Genomic DNA, 18,963 nt, shown 5'->3' with positions numbered 1-18,963 from the left:
ACCCAAGGAGAAGCATCCACTCGTTCAATGATACCTTGGTTCAGCAGTGACTGTAGCTCCTCTGAAACTGCCTGACACACCGAAAATGGAATTCTGCTGAGCTTTTGTTGAAATGGAATAGCATCCTCCCGGACTTTGTGCACAAAGCCTTTCATGCACACGACTAAGTTGGCATGAGAAACACTGCGGACTGAAGCAGAATGTGCAAGAAGAGTAATGGTACAATCAAGGTTAATAGTACATTTCAGGGCTTTGAGTACATCCATACCTAATAAGGCAGATCCGTTTTTTACAATGTAAAGAGGAATAGTGGTAGTAGCTCCATTTAGTGATATATAATTTGTCAAGCATCCTAGAACTGGAATGTGTACTCTCATGTAAGTAACCAATAGAATGCGAGGCACTGCTAGCGGAGAAAGAGTGAAATAACACTTAAAGAATATCTCTGGTAGAATCAAAACTGCAGAGCCGTTATCCACTAAAAACTCTCTGCAGACTAGCCCATTTCAGTAGCGATGTGTACTACACACTTCATTCTATCAGCAGCTTTGTCACAGTTTGTACTACATATTCAGGCAAAACTTTGCAAACCAGTGTATATGATCGACAATCTTTAGCAGAGTGACCTGTTTTACCACATGAATTGCATTTGGCCTTGGCTGAGCTGGACACTAAGTGCGCACTAGATCAACATCTATAACAAGTACGCTGTGCTGGTATAGAAGCGTGTGACCTAGTTTTTGATTCGTCCATCTTAGGTTTAGTCTTTCTGTAATGAGGTTCTTTGAACTCACCACACGTATTGAAGCAGTATCACTAAGTATATTTGCATTGTGCAGTGCTTGTTCTATTTGACATGCAATAGTAACAGCAGCCTCCAAAGAAGCGGGTTGTTCCAGTAAGAGTTTCTCACAAACAGCTGCAGCATATGCCTTCTCAATAAGCTGATCTCTGAGCTTTTCACCCTCTACTGTCCCAAATGCACAACGGACAGCCAATTCACGTAATGCTATAAGATCTGTCCCCAGGCTATGTAAAAGAACTGCATGACTGAGTGCATCAGTCCAAGTGCCTCCAGTCGCATTAATAGCCAGCAAGTAGTTCTCAAAAATCCTCTTCCGCGTGCTGAAGGGTATTGGCGGTGGTGCGCCACATAATGATAATAATAATAATATATTTATTTTGTTTAGCACCTTTAAAAGTAGCTTTCTCAAAGCGCTTGGCAGGAACGGAGCAGGTGTGGGAAGACTCGCCATCCTCACCAATTGTTATGTTGGGTGGCCGGTAGGTAAGCACTGTATTTTGAGGATTGTAGTAGTAATCACCATTTAAGTACAATCACACTGTATTTAGAATGAATTTGTTTTATTGACATTCTCAGAACACACTCTTAACAATGACTACTCTCTCTACCGTCTCTTCTCCTTCTGTGCTCTTGTACTCTCTACTCTTTTACTCTTGAGCGCACCCTATGTAACACTTACACTGGACTCGGTAATTACACAGAATACAACACATTCACAGGACGCCACAAAAAGGTTAGTAAGCAATTTTATCAAACTAAAATCATGTTAACTTGCATATTGTTTCAGTCTTGTGGCTATACTTTTGAACAATTAAGGATTTGCCCCATTCACTTCCATTGTACTGTAAGTGCCTCTATAACCTAGATGTTTTTTTTTGCTGTTTTTTTTTTTCCTAAGAAAAGTAGGAGGAAATCGAAATTATTTTTTGTGGTAATCAACATTATGCCACAATAGCTTTCGATTCACTTAGTATTTTTATTGAACCTGGTCCTGGAATAGGCCTATGCCTTGAATGATGTGTGAAGAAAGCAGCCAAACAGTTTGATTATTACAATTACAGTTGCAATTACACCAAACAGATATAATACTATCAGGCTAATTATCATTATGACTGGCCATATTTTGAGAGTGGATATATTATAATCAGACAAAGTGTTTGGAATAAATTGATTAATTCCAGCATCTCTTTCTTTCCTCGTTACTTCTTATCCTTTGATATAAAACCAAAACAGATCTTTAAAATGCAATATAAGGCATCTAATCGATTACCGAGTGGACTGAGAGATCAGTTTCTCTGTGTCAGACGGTCTGAAGATGGAGGAAACAGGCGAAGGGAAAAACTGTTGCTGCGGGTCTATCGCACTGCAGTGGATGCACAGTATTTAGAGCCCATATAACTCCATATAAGAGAAGATGAACGTGTATCACCCCAAGGATTGCTAAAGGTACAGTAAAATGACCGTTGCAAATGTTGTGTTATTATTTTTTCAACAGATTCTGTCATCATTGAGGTAATGTACAGTAAGTCCGTCGGTGAATTCTTGACAGGTCCAGGATGCGTCCGGATCACTTGTTGCGGTTGTGACGTTGTTTGGACGTCTTGTAAAGGAATTTTCCTGGTTCAATACTGACCACGGTTACGCTCACTCGACCACAAAAAAAAAAAAAAAAAAAAAAGGAAAAAAGGCTAATAACAATAATAATATTTTTTACTTGTCCCTTGTTTATTAAAAAAAAAAAGAAAAGAACATCGTGGTTACAGTAAGACATTTAGGCTACAATGGAAGTGAATGGGGTCAGTCCATGAACATTAAAATACACACTGTTTAACATTTTCTTGTTCATGGTAACATGATTTTAGTGTGATATATCCCTTATCTAACCTTATCTGTGTAAAATTATATCTAATATTAGATCTTGGTTGTCATGAAGACATAACGCAGGCAAAAGCCTTTAATGTGGTAAATACTGTAACAAAGGTGGCAAAGGATTTTATCACATAAAATCATGTTTTAATGTATAAAGTTTACGTATTGTGGCTAAACTTTTGAAACACTGTGCCCCATTCACTGCCATTGTAAGTGCCTTAAACTGCGATTAAAATAAAATCGACGTACCAGGTTTTTTTTTTTTTTTAAATCAACATTATGCAATAGATAAAACATTGCCGTATTAATTTGCATTGGGAAGAATTGAGTTAGAACGCGTCTGCTAACAGTATGCATGTACATGGAAGTGCATTAGCTTACTAGAGCGCCTACGTGTGTCTCACTGATCCAGAACTATTTGCACATGATGCATATAGAAAACAAGCGTACAGTCATCTCACAACCATTGATGTCGTCTCAGACAGGTGGAAACCTTGGTCTCTAAGACTAGGCTATTGTAGGCAGTTCCCATCATTTCCTTATTTATGGCTTAATTCCCTTGGAACCGGTGGATCCAGTTGAGTATTTCGCTCTCATCGATTGTCCCAAGTGTTGAACAGTCACATGTTTCAGTTCACTATGTCAAAGCAGTTTCAGATCAGAAGACGAAATCTAATAGTCGGGGGAAAGGCGCTTAGACGCGTGTGAAATGGAAAAGCTGACGGGCTTGTTCAGCGTAAAGGAAGTCACCAAACCATACAAACCCAGCAAGCAGCTTGCTTCCTAACTTTTTTTCTTCTTTTTTCGTATTGGTGCACGATCGTCCCCTGTTTGTGGCCAATATGAGCTACATGTGAACATGACAGTCATCAGAAGACTTCAACTAGAGTCTAACACTTGACTCTAAAAACCCTCAGAGATTGGAAATACTTTCACCCATTTTTTTACGCAAGGATTTTTTGGGGACGCTTAATCTACTTGCGTTTTCACAGGGGGGAGACCAGAAAAAAAGGTAAAGTTTTATACAACCATTGTTTCAATGTTAAGACCTTGTAGCATTTTGTTGTCCGGAATTATGCATTGTCTTTATTTGCTTATAGACCTTTATATTCACAACAAATCGAATTTCAATACTTCTAGTTAAACTTGATTTGCCATGTTGTGTTAATGCTATTAGATCTCGTTCAAATCTAATACGTTGACTATCACCTATCTGTATATACAAAGCTACCAATTAAAACACAAATGGGGTTTTTATTAATAGAGGGAACGGACTCTAAGTTGTTTTTTTTTTTTTTTTTTGCCCGTAGCAGAGAGGGGTTGATAGGTAACAGTAATGCTGTAGTAAACGAGAGTGAAGTCTGTCACTGAGTGCACTGCGCTCAAGTGTTCCGTGACCAGTGTGCGCGCCAGGTCCACTGGAGACGCGCGGCGCCTTACAAGAGGTCAACTCCACTCTTAATTATTTGCATCTCATTTCACCACTGTCTTGTTTTTTTTAATCGCATTTAATTTTCGGGTTCATGTTTTGAACTAATTTGGGCGTGATTCCTTGTGATAGAGCTTTGTTTTATTTCTTGATTATTTCCTAAACTTTGATCAGCATATCCCGGATCACTCTCGTCTTATGTCAGACCTAATCATCGTAATTTAGAAGTATTTCAGAAAAGAAGGTTTATGATACCTTTAGTAGCCTAATATGAGCTCATTGATGTGTTTTTAAAAAAGTGGTTACAAATCTTTTTTTATCCCTTTTTTATGTGTGATACGTTTTTAATGTGTGTGTGTGCGCGCATTATAGTTATTAATGTAAGTGTGTGCAGTGTCACAATAGTACATTGCATGGATTAATTATATATTAATGAACAGATATAATATAGAAATTCATTGTACTATTTTATTAATTAAAAATGTATTGCTGTGTTTTTTTCTTTCTTTTTGCACGTTTATATTATTTGTATCATCTGTGATCAATGATGCACATCAGTGAGCTGGTTTATTTAATTCTAAAGTACTAATAATGTGCATGTTTTTTATTGTTAGTATTGATATTATCTCATTCCAAACATCTAACCCGGTGCTTAGATGTCATAATCTCTAGCAAAAAATAGGCTCATTTATTTTTACACTTGTGGAGTAGATGGAGTCAATTTTGCATTCTATTTCAAGCCTTTATTTTATAGATTTTTTTTTCTACATGGATTGAAGCCCAGTTGTTTTCTGTTATAACATGGCTGAACAGTACTTCTGTTTCATGTTATGTTTGATTGACATTATTAATCGGAAGAGGCCCTGCTGCACTTAACAGCTCAAATGTTTCCAAAAATGTAAATTTAGACCTTGTTTTTAAAACAGCGGACCTGAAACTCAACAGAAACATGTCAATTTTCACACTTTGCATGTATGATTTCTGCTTAACTAGGAAGTTATCACTTTATCTATTACTTCCCTAATACTACACGACACAATTTAGAAATATATGCATTTCATATTATATTAAAAATGCATTCTTAAGATTTGCTAAGTTGCATTCCATTCAAAGAGGCTATAAAAAACTGTATGAACTGAAAAGTAAAAACAATTAGACATTTTTGAGAAGCCTGTGTACTGATTTTGAAATAAAAATGTATAACAAAGAGATGAATTTCCAACATTAAAATGCTAATATTTGGAGTTGCAAGTTGTTCACGCTGCGGAGTTGAAGCTGAAGTGTGCACTTTCAACGATTAAAAGCAAATTATTATATAATGGTAATCGTGGTTAATCATTTTTTTATTTTTTATTTTTTTTAATACTTCTGATATTCATTGTATTCTTTATTTTTATATATCCCATGCAAATATTTAATTTGGAAGAAACCTGAAATCAGTGACTTTTGTTAAGGGACAATTTTTGCATGAAAGTGTGTATTTATGTGGGTAAAATAATTAAGAATGTATTCAAGTCATACAGATCCTTAATTTATTTTACCTTTAATTAATTTCTAATGGAATTTCCATTTTCATTACACAGTTCTGCCCCTGACTATGGAGATGGAGGCGTTGAATGGCTACATTGCAAGTAGGTTAAGTTTTCATGTTTTGTTTACCATCTGAATGGTCATATTTCTGAACGTATAAGCATCCTTTATTCGGCTTATTAAAACCTAGAAACTGTTTAACGGTTTTGTTTTCTTCAATCAAAAACCTTGCTCCACCCTGTTATTGTGAAAATATGATGTGTTCTTTATAAATTCCGCTAATCGTATGGCATGCAAAGTTTATTATATAGTTATTTTCCTCAGGATTGCCTATGTTAGAGAAAATTGCATTTGAGACATCGTGAGATAATTGTAAAAAAAAAAAAAAGCAGAAGAGCAGGTAATAGCTGTTGTGAATCAGAGCACACACAGTGCTAAAATAGTCTAGGTGCTCCGCCATTACAGTAATTGTATCACGTCACCTGCTTTCCTGTTCCTCTCATACTGAGTCTATATATGGCACAAAATTAATCAAGTTCACTTATAAACATACAAAATCATTTACAAAAATAGCTCAATTGTTTGTCACAGAATGCTTAGCAGATGTATACATTTCAAATTGGATGTCCTATTTGGTCAAGTTAGAGCTTATGGTTTATTAAAAAAATTAATTTGTAAATGTAGAAATATTTTGTTGCTTTATTTTACATACATATTGATTTATTTGAGATATGCTATCTACATGCGTGAGTTTCTCTGCAGTTCTGCTTTTGAATATGTGCAGTAGACAAGCACATTAGCTGCACACAAGCACAAGCACAAGATCCCACTCAAAAGCTAACTGCTTCAACTCTTGGCTCCCCTTGAGATTTGTAATCTGGACAGGGCTTCAGTACCAGGTGCACTGTGGTACCTTCCCGTCCGTTACCTCCCCCGACAGATTCCCTGAGATGGAACATGCTGATAACGAGTCCCTCGTCTGAATGTGCAGGTGTCTTGGAAAAAAAGTTTACTGTTTAGTTGGTTACATAGACCTTTAGCTTTTGGAGATATTGTTGTGGGCTGACTATATTTTAAAGGTATGAATGAATGCTGATCCACATCTTGTTTATTGAATAGCATCATCACATTTTGTAAAGCTTTCAACCTGTTAAATCTTTCATGTCAATGAATTAAACCAGTTGTTGATACATTTTGGCTGTATTCAAAGACATCTTTATCGCAGTGTTTTGCTTAAAACTTTATTAGCATTATTTATATTGTCCAGCATTATTTTCTTCCTCTTTCAACACCTCCTAGATTTAAAGGGATACTTCACCCAAAAATCCATCATTCATTTATTCTGTCAAAATTAGTTGACTCACTTTCATGTCGCTCCTAACCCATTTGAATTTGTTTCATAAGTGGAACTCAAAGGATATGTAAGATAGAATGTTACAGACTTACAACCTTAGTCACCATTTGCTTTAATTGTGCAGAAAATAAAAGATGCAATGAAAGTGAATGGTGACTAAGGCTAACATTCTTCCCAATATCTCCTTGTGTCCCATGTTAGGCATAAAGTCACATAAAACTCAGTGTTAACACTTTTTTTAGGGGAAAACAACATACAAATGGTTTACTTATAGTTGTCTACATTTAAAGGGATAGTTCACTCAATAATGAAAAGTCACCGTTCTCTCAACGTTATGTTGTATCAAACCCATTCTATTTTCTTTCTTTCTTGGAACACAACAGGATATGTTAGGTCGAATGTTAGTCTCAGTCACCGTTCACTTCCATTGCATGTTTTTTCCATACTATGGCAGTGAATGGTGACTGAGGCATTCTACCTAAAATTCCCTTTTGTGTTTCACCAAATAAAGAAAGCCACATGGGGGATATTTTGAACAGCATGAGTGTGAGTAAACTATGGCATTTCACATGACTTTCCCTTTAATCTTTGATAGGAGAAGCTAATTTAACATTTTGAAAGACACTTGGAACAGCTTGGTTTCTGTTTTGTAAAAAGGCTGTCATTAGGTTTATCCACCTAAGATCCCAGAGTAATACTCCAACCTTTTGTACAGTAAATTGCAATTGATATGTTAATGAGAGCTTGTCCACTTCAGCATGCCCTTTTAAAAAAGTGTAGTTCAGAGGTGGCAGGTGGCAAGGAGTGTGAGTGGGAATGTGTTTTGTGTTTAATGTGGAAAGGTGGTTTGGAGGTGTGTGGACGGACAGGATAAACCTGATCCCAGCTCATATTTGAGAGTCTGCAACATGCCACAACCAATCACTCTCTTTCCTGGGAGAACTGATCCTGTTAATCCTCTTTTTTTTTTGTCTTGTAATGCTGCTGAAAAACCTCAGAACCTGCCTCTAATCTCCGCCCCTTAATAGAGCTGCCAGGTAACAATTATGTACAAATCAGTTCAATGTCTTGTCTGACTTTGTCTATAGAATGCCATTCAGTCCATGATCATATAGCAATATACAGGAATGGTAATCGTAAAGAATTTAAGGATTCGATTTCCAATTATGAATTAGTAGTAATCAGTAGCGTAGCCAAGGGTGGGCCGGGGTGAGCATGGGCCCACCCAAATTAGACCCAGGCCCACCCAGAATATCAGAGATATTCTTTGACTTCAAATATATATTAATAAATTAATAATAAAAATACATAAATTCTGATTTCTGAAAGTATGAAGAACTGTTTGAATGCATCTCTTCTCTTCTCAAAAGTAATTTTCTTTATATATATATATAAATACCAAAACATATGCTAACATATTTAATTGTTTTAAATAAAAATATTTAAATTATGAAATGAACAAGTCAAAAACTGCACTGCCTGTCAGGAGTAGTGGTCAACCGATACGTTTTTTTTTTTCAATGGATAATGCCAATATTTACAGATCAGGATGTCCGATGGCCGATATAAATGGCAATGAACATAATACATTTAAACAACAGTAAATCAGATGTAAAAAAACTTTCCAAAGTGAAACAAAAACTTATTTTATGCAATATTCAATACAATTTGCATACAATTTAAAGGGAAAAAACCTTGAAAACAGAAAGCGTTGACTATCCATTGATAAATCTTTTGGTAGATTCTGAAACTGACAAAAAAAAAAAGTTAACACTGTTTTCATTCTGCCAAGCAAATATGTTTATCGGACGATTCAGATAATCACAAAATGGCCAAATATTGGCAGATTAATTGTCCTGGCCAATATTAAAGTAATACCACAAAAACAAGAGTGCTTTATGGCCCGTGCTGATGTAGGGCCATACAGGCCAGTAGGGAACTCCTCCGCCCCTGGCAGTGGCCCCAACGCTCCAAGTGGCTGGCAGTGAGCCCCTCCTCCCCTCACGGATGGCAGCCATTCTTCCACGTCCAGGCGGCCGGTAGCAACTCCTCCGTCCCCTGGCGGATGGCCATGGCTGGTCCTATGTGGTGGATGGTAGTGGCGACGACTCTACAACTGCGCATCCCTCCTCCTTCCCGGGCTTCGGCACCAATGCAACAGGGTTCAATTGGGTTAAAACATAAAGACAAAACATAAACACAAAGGCATACAGGGCAGCTGCCTGTATCTCTCTCTCTCCCTAACTGCCGCGTCTCGTTGCACTTATCCCTCTCCTCGGCTGATTAGCCCGATTAGGGGCCGGGCATGTGTCAGGCCCCATCATCCCTGTCACAGTCGATAAGTATAATTGCTAAAACTAAGTATAATTGCTAAAACTGTTAGTTTACCTGTATTTCCCAGCTGTAGTAGTGTAGTAGTAATTCGATCAATCATGGAGTGAGAGACGATGACTATGACTTCAAAGAAACCCCTCGGTGACTGATGTGCATTGTCTCAATGCATGTCAAATTTGACTGGCTCACAACACATAAAAATTGTCTTTTGTCTCTACCTGCTATCTAAAATCTTTAATGTCACAGGGAAAACTGTAAAGACACATATCTCTTTTACACATCTGCACTGCTCTTATACTATAGTTTAGAACACCATGAACACAAGTGAAGTGATACAAACAGTAAATCGTCTGAGTTCCGATGGTGTGAGACATCAGTACTCATGGAACCTCAGTCGTCCAATCAGATTTGTGAACCGGAACTAACTGTTGTATAGATCGGTCTATCACTACTAAGGAGCCTAAAACATTACAGAACATGGTAACAGTACTTGGCTCATTTTGAGCTGGACATGACTGTAGTTGAATTCCCTAAGTAGAATCGGCCAAATAGAGTATTTTGTTTAGTAATTGCGTTACACTTTTTGCAATTTGTATTTTGCTCTGTAGATTAAAAAAAAACGACTCATAGAGTCATTCATCTAGAAACCACACTACACTGGTTGTGCTTTGTTTTTCATGCTGTAGATTCAAAAGAACCAGAAAATTAGTGTCATTCGTTGGGGAAATGGACCACACTGGTCATGCTGTAGATTCAAAAGAGCCAACTCAAGAGTCATTTGTTTGGGTATCGGACTACATTGTCCACAATGTGTGTTTCATGCTGTATTAATTTTCAGTAGCGGGGCAGCATTGCTGCTGACTAGTGCAGCAGGAAGCACAGAGCATTTTAGTACGTGTTCCGTTCGCATCAGCGGATAAATGCTCAATCAAGTAGCTTTAACGGAAATGAAAGTCATTCGAATCTTATGGTTTTGGTATTTTTTTGAAACATATATCCGGTTCTGAATAAAAATCAGTTCTTGGTTCCCAACCCTACAGTAATATTTATTTTATCTTAAATGCAGTTTCCAATATATCTATATTGATTGAGGGAAATAATTCTGATGAGTGCTGAAGCTGACACATCCAAACATTAAAGTCAATGTGAAATGTTTGCTCTGCCTCCAAAATTATTTTCCTTTTCAGTTGATATCACATGAATCCCTACATTTTCATCCGTTTCTCACTGAAAATACAATTTCACACTGAAATATCATATTACAGAAGTAAAATGTGTTTTTCTTGCTGAAATTTTTGTTGTTGTTTGTTTTTACTTTTGCTGAAACCAATACATTTTCAGAACGTCTCACACCCCTACACCCCTAATTAGATGCCTTGGCGATCCACAAAAATATGCTTGAAACAGTCCATTCTGTAGGTTGCCCTCACTTTTCTGACTGCCGTGTACACCAGTGTGAGTGAATTGAGATCTGATTCTGACTCAGCAGTGCCATAGCTCAGACCTGTAGTCACTCCTGTAGTCTACCAAGAGCCTACAGATTTTCAGCTTGCATCAGTAGACGGGGGCGAGCAGTAGTCTTTCGTATCATCCATATGTATATGTTATTGCAGGCTGGCTCTCGGGTAACCATCAAGCATATGTGTGGGAAAGTCAATTTTACTGTAGAATAGAAAATTAAATGGAATCATTATATAATATTGAAAACCACATATTTAAGTTGGACTGCATTAGAAACTTCATTTGATAAGAAAATATATAATATTGATCACAGTTCTGTTAAGATGTCTCTTTTTCTGGCCATCCGACACAGCACTCTGTTATGGAAAATCCTCCTCTCAGCCGTCACTCAAATCGGAGTGGCTGCTTATTTCCCGTTGCCAAGGGACTGCCAGTTACCTGAGATTTCCCTCAACCCCAGCAGCGTAACCAGAGATGGGCTTTGGGATTGTGTCATTGGCTACGCCTCCCTGAGTTGCTCACTCTCTCAGACTGACAGTGTCCATCAGACAGTGTGACAGCACAGAAATCAGTCTACTTAAATGCTCCTGTCTCACTTCTGTCCCCCGAAATACACCTTCTCTACTCTCATCGCAATTATTAATAAATAATTAGACTGTAATTGCAAATTTTGCACATTTTATCAAACCATTGAAACGCTGATAGCAAGGCTCCTGTGAACTGTCCTGAAAATAAAAAAACAGCTTACACCAGCAAAAGCTGGTTTACTGGTCTTAGCTGGTTTAAGGTGATTTAGGTGGGCTCCCAGCCTGGCCAATCTGGTGCTCCCCTGGTTTAGCTGGTCAGCCTGCCTGACTAGCTGACAAGTGCCCCAAACGCCACTAAAACCAGAAAACCAGACCAGCCTGACCAGGCTTGGAGACCAGCTAAGACCATCAAACTTATGCTGGTTTAAGCTGGTTTTCAGATGGGAACTGTGGCATTCAGAGTAACTCTGTGTTGGTCTTGTAACATCTGATATATTTCATAATGTTCTATTCTAGGCATAGTTAAATTAAATAAAGGACCCAAATATTTCCTCTGAATGGAGAAGTTATTTTTTGACATTGCCTCCAAGTCAATTTAATTCAAATTAATTCCATTTATTTAAATTTATATGTAATGCTCCTTTCACAATACATATTGTTTCATAGCAGCATTACAGACAATAATGCCTCGCAAAGCCTTAGTGAATGAGCACAAGGCAACAGTGTCAAGGAAGAACTCAAGATATTTAGGTGATCTCAGTAAGTCCATCTCTACACTCTGTATACATTTTACTTAAATCACAAATTTGCTCTTGTGATCTGTGGCATTTGAAATAACTCTGGCTAGGCTTGAACTTCAGAATTGAAAATGGACCTGTCTGTTCACAGCATGGCCACATTAATAATTGAAAAATCTATGAATAATGTTTTAAAGTGCTTACTTCTTTTGGTAGAGTTACTTTGCTACCGAACAAACCTGTTTGAAGGAGGGACTAATTGGGTTTAAGGCAATGGTTAAGGATGAGTGATAATAACAAAGCAAGCTTTGCTTTGACATCTAAGGTACTTTCCACACCTTTCCAGTCATACACTTGGAGTTCAAGGAGTGAGTTAAGCATAATACCACCCTTGATGCTGTCATCATTTACTCACCCTTATGTTCTTCCAAACTCCTATAGACTTTATTTCTTCTGTGGAACACAAAAATACATGTTAGGTAGAATGTTAGTCTTAGTCACCATTCACTTTTGTTGCAACGTTTTCCATAATATGAAGTGAATGTTGACTGAGGCTGATCTCCTTTTGTGTTTCGAAGCAGAAAGTAAGTCCTACAGCTTTGGAACAACATGAGCATGAGTAAATGATGATATCATTTTCAGTTTGGGGTAAACTATACCTTTCAGGGCTGTCTAATGTCATTGCTGTTGTATTAAGTGTTTGGCTCTGAAGGGGTCAGTGGGTAATGGGATCAGGGAGTAGGAACTGCTCCCCCTGAGTATAGGTGGTGAAGCCATATTATTTCCTGAAGTCCATGTGCAGTGGGTGCAGAGAGATGAGGAAATCCAATCTGAATATTAAGGATGTGGTTGAAAGCTTAACAAGCTCTCCCCACATGAGATGATGGCACTCCGCCTCTGTAAACTGAAGTGTTGAGCTGGTCACTGACCCTAGAGAAATTTCAGCTCTGGTAATGGAGATGGGTGCTATTAAAAGAAGTTAAGTGTATACAATACCTGAAAACCTGGGGGGGATATGTTACTCTCCTTCACGGTATCAAGAAATACAGTATAAGAGGGTATCATAGAACATGTCAGATGGAAGTCTATGGGAGTAAAGCAAGAAATGTATTTCAGTAGTATTAAAGGGATAGTTCACCCAAATATGGAAGTTCCCTTAATTTACCTTAATTACTTACTCTTGTGTTGTTCCAAACATGTATGACTTTCTTTGTCACTGAGATGTTAAGTAAAATGTATATAACATTTTTATTATTTACTGTATATACCTTGTACATTGTGTGTGTGTTTGTGTGTGTGTGTGTGTGTGTGTGTGTGTGTGTGTGTGTGTGTGTGTGTGTAACGGTAGCCAGCTGGTATGTGATAGCTGTGCGGTTTGTAAACCTCACTCTACTGGTATTAAGAGATGCACTAGCGACCAAGGCAAGAGGCCATGGCTTTTCTAGCCTCCTTGCTAGTGTGTCTGACTCTCATGCCAGGGATTGTTGGTTCAAATCCCACTCAGGGTTGAGTAGAACTGGTGACACTGGTGCCATGACCCGGATGGGAGTGAGGTTTAGGTGGGTGAGTGTTATGGTAGCCAGCTGGTATGTGATCGCTGTGCAGTGTGTAAACCTCACTCTCCTGGCCTTAAAGGTGCTGTAAGCTATTTTAGTGTTCTGAAGAGTTCACGTGACTGAGCAGTTGAATTAGCCATGCCCCCTCACTCCAACACCCTGCCCTCCAAATATAACTTTGAGACCAAAACTGAGCAAAAGAGCAGCATTGTTCCTGTAGCTGTCCAATTCAACAGTGGCACAATAGCCCCCTCAAATGACAAACATTATGAATCATAGCCTCAATGATCTGCTTTACATCCAACACTATTAGAATGAGCAAAATGATAGACAGGTGAAAAGCGTCAATGTCCACGGACACATTTTTGTTGTGCTGTTTACAAATTCTGCAGCTGTCACATAGACCTGTGAGATATCTCAGAACACTTATTTCATTGTTTATATGCTCTGAAACACTTTCCGATATAGCCTCTGGGGGCAGTGTTTTCAAATTCGGTCAACATATACCGATTTCGGCTAAAGAAAAATTGGAACACACTTGCCGATTTTTATGTGTGATCAGGCTGAACTGAGGCTAGAGCAATGGCTTTTCTAGCTTCTTTGCTAGCACATCTGTCTTACATGCTTGGAATCAGTATAGGAGGTTTATTAGAGGGGAATAATAGAATTGTAAACAGTATTCAGTATATTAGAGCATCAAACAATAGATTACAGTTGAAAGTATATATAGTATTGTGTTAAACAAGGGATACAAATATGTTAAACTATCATTTAGGGTACAGTTGAACATATTTTAGAGTATTAAATAGTAGGTGAGTTCTAAAAAGCAGGATGCAGTAGGAAGTGCATTAGCGTTGTAATGAATATGAAGTCTAGAATGTTTAATGACCTCATATCAATTGAAAGGCTACATGGAATATATGCTTTTAAAAAAATAATTTGGTTCAATACGTAAGCAAAATGTGATTAAATATAGTGAGAACCTTCAGTTTATATGTGATGAGTTATTTTCCCTTACTGTATATATTAATGTACATTGTAACCTTAAATCTTGCTGTTGAGAGAAAAAAATAGCTCATGGACATGTTATGAATCAACTACCCTTCTGACTTTGACTGATAATCTTGATGAGCACTATTATGGCTTTTACAAGAGCGGTGTTCCTTGAACTGCCTACTTGAATAGATTTGTGTTTTAGAGCTGTGTGTGTTTTGCCTCAATAGCAATACTGTCTAGAGCAAGGCAATGTCCTCAATGCACTTGTTTCTGTCTGTCTCCTAGGTAACGGCGACTGTTCTCCCAAGAAGGAGAACTTGAGAATGCTGGTGGACCTGTCGACCAACACACCCAATGGACAGCATTCCCAAAGTCCGGATTTTCCACCTGGTAAGTAGACGTGTCCTATAACCAGTCATCCACTCCCATAGTAGCCTTTACTTTACGCTGATGGACATTCAGTTGAGGAAAGCAGCAATACATTATGTGTTGTCATTTGAATTTCTCAGCTTTTGGTGCATTGGTTTGATTTGCTTAAAGGGATTGTGACCCAAAAATGAAAATTATGTCATTATTTACTCGTTCTCATGTTGTTCCAAACCCATATGACTTTATTTCTACTGTGGAACACAAAGGCAGAACATAAGGATCTGAAAGTCTCAGTCAGCATTCACTTTTAGCAGCATAATTGTTCCAATAATGGCGAATGATGACTGAGGCGCCAATTCAATAAAAATCTGCCTAAGATCTACTTTTGTGTTCCATGGAAGCAAGAAAGTAAATTGGGTTTGGAACAAAATGAGGGTGAGTAAATTATGACATAATTTGCATTTTTGGGTGAACTTATTCTTTAATATCCAGTCCATTTGTTAAGGTATAAAATAATCTCACTGTCCATGTCTAAAGATTAAAAAAATAAAAAGGAGAAATGAGTGAGCATCATCTTCAATGGACAGAGGAAGGGTCTGTATCTTGCAGTGTAAAAAATTGAGGTTACATCTTCATCTGTGATCTGATGGGATAGGCCCGCTCCGTGACATCTCTCTTCCTCAAAGTCAACTGATGGTTAGACTGAGAGCATGTCAGCATGAGAGTGCATTCTAAGAAAAGGGAAGCGCTCGATGCTGAGGGATGGAGATCACAGACCATAATCCCAGAAAGAGATTGTTCTCATAGATAATGTATTGGTCATGTTGCACAGGATGTTGAGAAATACGTTACATGGTAAAGAGAAGTCCAATCAACACATTAGGTTTAATTAACCCCATGATGGCATGCTTGAACTATGCTGAAAAGGCCAGGATAGTTATGGTGTGGATGCTTGGGACTTCAAATAAAATAAAAAAGACCTGCTTAGCTTGTTTAGCTAGGAGGCCAGTTCGTTTCCCCAACTGACCTAGCTGAAAAGTCTATGGTCAACCAGCTTCACTAGAAAAACCCTTATGGTTTACCAACTTCAGCTTTAATTTAGCTTGTGAACTGCATATGCTGGTCCACCAATCTTGACTGGCACCAAAGCAGCACTAACCAGCATAAACCAGTCTGGCCCATCATGGGAATACATGATGATCTAAATTGGTCTTTTCTGCAGGCAATATTGGAGCAGTATGCATGGGGTACATATTCTTTAAACCCTTTAATGCATACCTCAGGTCTTTATTGACCCGGGACCTTGTTTAACCCTCTGTACATCATTCTTTTTTCTGCCCACAGCTCTTTAGTATTCCTGGGCTACGTTTCGCAAAAACATTATGAGCTAAGTAGATCATAGATCCAGTGGTCTCTACGATCAACTTAAGCTTGCGATGCTTTTGGGAAATGCAGCACTGAACCTTTCTCTTCTGAATAGTATAACACAAAAATACAAAATGGCAAAATTGTGAAAAACATATATATATTTTACAAATGCTTAATTACCAAAATTGTATTGGGTCATGTAAGACATTATATATTTAATAGTGTCACATTTTTGAGCTTCCATAAATATTATTTCATATATATATATATATATTTTTTTACTATCACATGATATCAGGGCTCAAGATTGCGACTAATATGGTCGCAAATGTGACCAAAAATAATTGATTGCGACAAAAATTTAAAATCTAGTCGCCAATGCCGACAGTCGGGTTGTGCGCATTCATATAGGGTTTCTACAGATATCATCTTGTGAGTACATTATTGAATACATCTTTAGAGCGTGCACGACCAGTATGTCTTGAGCTGCTTTTCACCCGTTCTGTTGTGATGAGCTCGCTGCACGCAACCACAAACACAGCGCAAGATTGTCGTGAACAAATTACTCTTTTGAACCGTGTCTTTTCATGAATCACCCGAAAATAACCGAGGTTTTGAACTCAGGAGCTTAGGTTAGCATTTTTAATCAGATTCACTTTCTCAGCAAATCTGCCATCAGTGAGCTCACAACTGGGAGCAAAGACACTTCAAAATAAGAGTCCCATGTGTTTTTCGGGCTTCTTTATAATTAAAAGTCCCGTATTGTGTACCACATTTTTGATTGGGATTGAGATCAAGATTTTGACACTTGAGGGACTTGTACACAACTATCACACAAAGTGCAAATATTCATTGATGCTCTAGAAAGCAACACCTATATGCATACTATACTTTATATTATTATCTGTAATGTAGATTCTGAAGAGCAGTACTAAATATAAAAATAAACAAAAAACTTTTAGAGGTATCTCTTATATTTTTATAAATTATGAAACTGATGGAACATTTATGAGACAAAATGGAATGCAAACTTATCTTTTCAACTATATATACTGTTTATTAAAACTCCGGGGGTAAAAGCTGTCAGCTTGTTATCAGCTGTCTTTTCTTTGGCTTTCTATCTTGTTTCTGAACAGCAATCTAAATCGAGCAATTCTGTGAATTGGGTCCTTAATGTTTCAGTTTAGGAGCCAATGGCTCCCAAGTCCTTTTTTTTAGTCTGGAGCCCTGATATATATTTATTTGTTTATTACAAGACAAATGGGTGCTATATTCATACAAATGATGACCATATCACATTGATTTTCTGTGTGACAATGGTGAATTATCAGTATTCCATATGCGTGTACACATACACATTATACATGCTTTTTCTTACTCAATGTGGTGCTGATGTTACAGCTATTGACTTGAGTTACATTTGACATTGCTATTTGATAAAGAAACAAAGTGGAAGTAAACTATAGCAGGTGTAACACATGAACAATAGGATTTGGCTATTATCATTTGGGTGTACTACTGGAAGTTGTTGTGCATCTATTTAGACTCAAAACGTGCATGAGAATGTGTAGTTTATGTGTTGTGTTTGACATCCAGTTGCATTTCATGAAATTCCAGTTTGGAAGTAATGAGTGCTGTTCTAAATTTTGTGCATCATCTCTTTGATACTTGAAAATTAAAACATAAAAAAATATATATATGAATATATTTTATTCTATTATTTTCTAATTATAATTATACATTGATCCTGCTTCTTCTTCATCATTAATAGACGTTAATTGACCAAATTATTAACGACAATTAATCAATAATGGCATTGTACATCATAGCGGGGGGAAATCTCCTCAACCACCAGTGTGCATCATCCACTTGCATAATGCTACGGCAGCCATAGTGAGCCAGAATGCCCACCATACACCAGCTGTTGGTTGAGAGGAATGCCCACCATACACCAGCTATTGGTTGAGAGGAGAGTACAGATGTAGCCAATTCATATATAGGGAATTGTTAGGAAGCTGTGATGGATAGAGGCCAATTAGCAAATTTGGCCAGGACACATGGGTTACACTCGTACACTTTACGAAAATTGCCCTGGGATTTTTAATGACCACAGAGAGTCAGGACCTCTGTATAACATCTCATCCTAAATATGGTGCATTTTTACAGTATATCATCGCCATCACTATACTGGGGCATTAGGACCCACACAGAACGCAGGGCGAGCACCCCCTGCTGGCCTCCCTAATACCTCTTCCAGAAGCAACTATAGTTTTCCTCAAGAGGTACCACCCAGGTTAGAGCCAAGTTCAACCCTGCTTAGCTTTAGTGGGTAACCAGGCAAGAGTTGCAAGGTGATATTCTATTGGAAATGTTGCCATGTAAATCCACTCTGATTGTCTTAAGTCTTCTGAAATATACAGTACAACAAAGAGAATAATGTCTCTTCGTCACTCCAGTTAATGCATTTTTCTGTATATCACTGAATACATTTCAATCATGTAATTGAGGCTAGTATTTCAAAAAGGAAGCTAACTTTTCTCTGGAGCAGAGTTTCATAACGCAGTGTTAAAAGCGGTGCTAACTCCATTTCATGTTTGTTAACGCATTGTTAAAACTGACCTTTATTAA

General features: G+C 37.7%; 1 protein-coding gene across 3 annotated transcripts in view; it reads left to right on the top strand.

Annotated features, from left to right (window-relative positions):
* Positions 1-3,079: 3,079 nt before the first annotated feature.
* Positions 3,080-18,963, top strand: part of LOC127658504 (zinc finger protein Helios-like) — a 37,136-nt gene continuing 21,252 nt past the window's right edge. For 2 of the 3 annotated variants that reach the window (XM_052147812.1, XM_052147810.1), the window contains exons 1-3: positions 3,080-3,686; positions 5,687-5,734; positions 14,884-14,988. In XM_052147812.1, coding sequence (XP_052003772.1) covers positions 5,701-5,734; positions 14,884-14,988 — 139 coding nt within the window. In that variant the 5' untranslated portion in view covers positions 3,080-3,686; positions 5,687-5,700. Of the gene's footprint in view, positions 3,687-4,109; positions 4,120-5,686; positions 5,735-14,883; positions 14,989-18,963 lie in introns of those variants that run through there. The other variant, XM_052147811.1, reaches the window with a different exon arrangement.

This window comes from Xyrauchen texanus, chromosome 18 (genome assembly GCF_025860055.1).
Source record: "Xyrauchen texanus isolate HMW12.3.18 chromosome 18, RBS_HiC_50CHRs, whole genome shotgun sequence".
Classification (NCBI taxonomy): Eukaryota; Metazoa; Chordata; class Actinopteri; order Cypriniformes; family Catostomidae; genus Xyrauchen; species Xyrauchen texanus.
The sequence above is the reverse complement of the archived record's forward strand: the minus strand, read 5'-3'. Positions and strand labels throughout refer to the sequence as shown.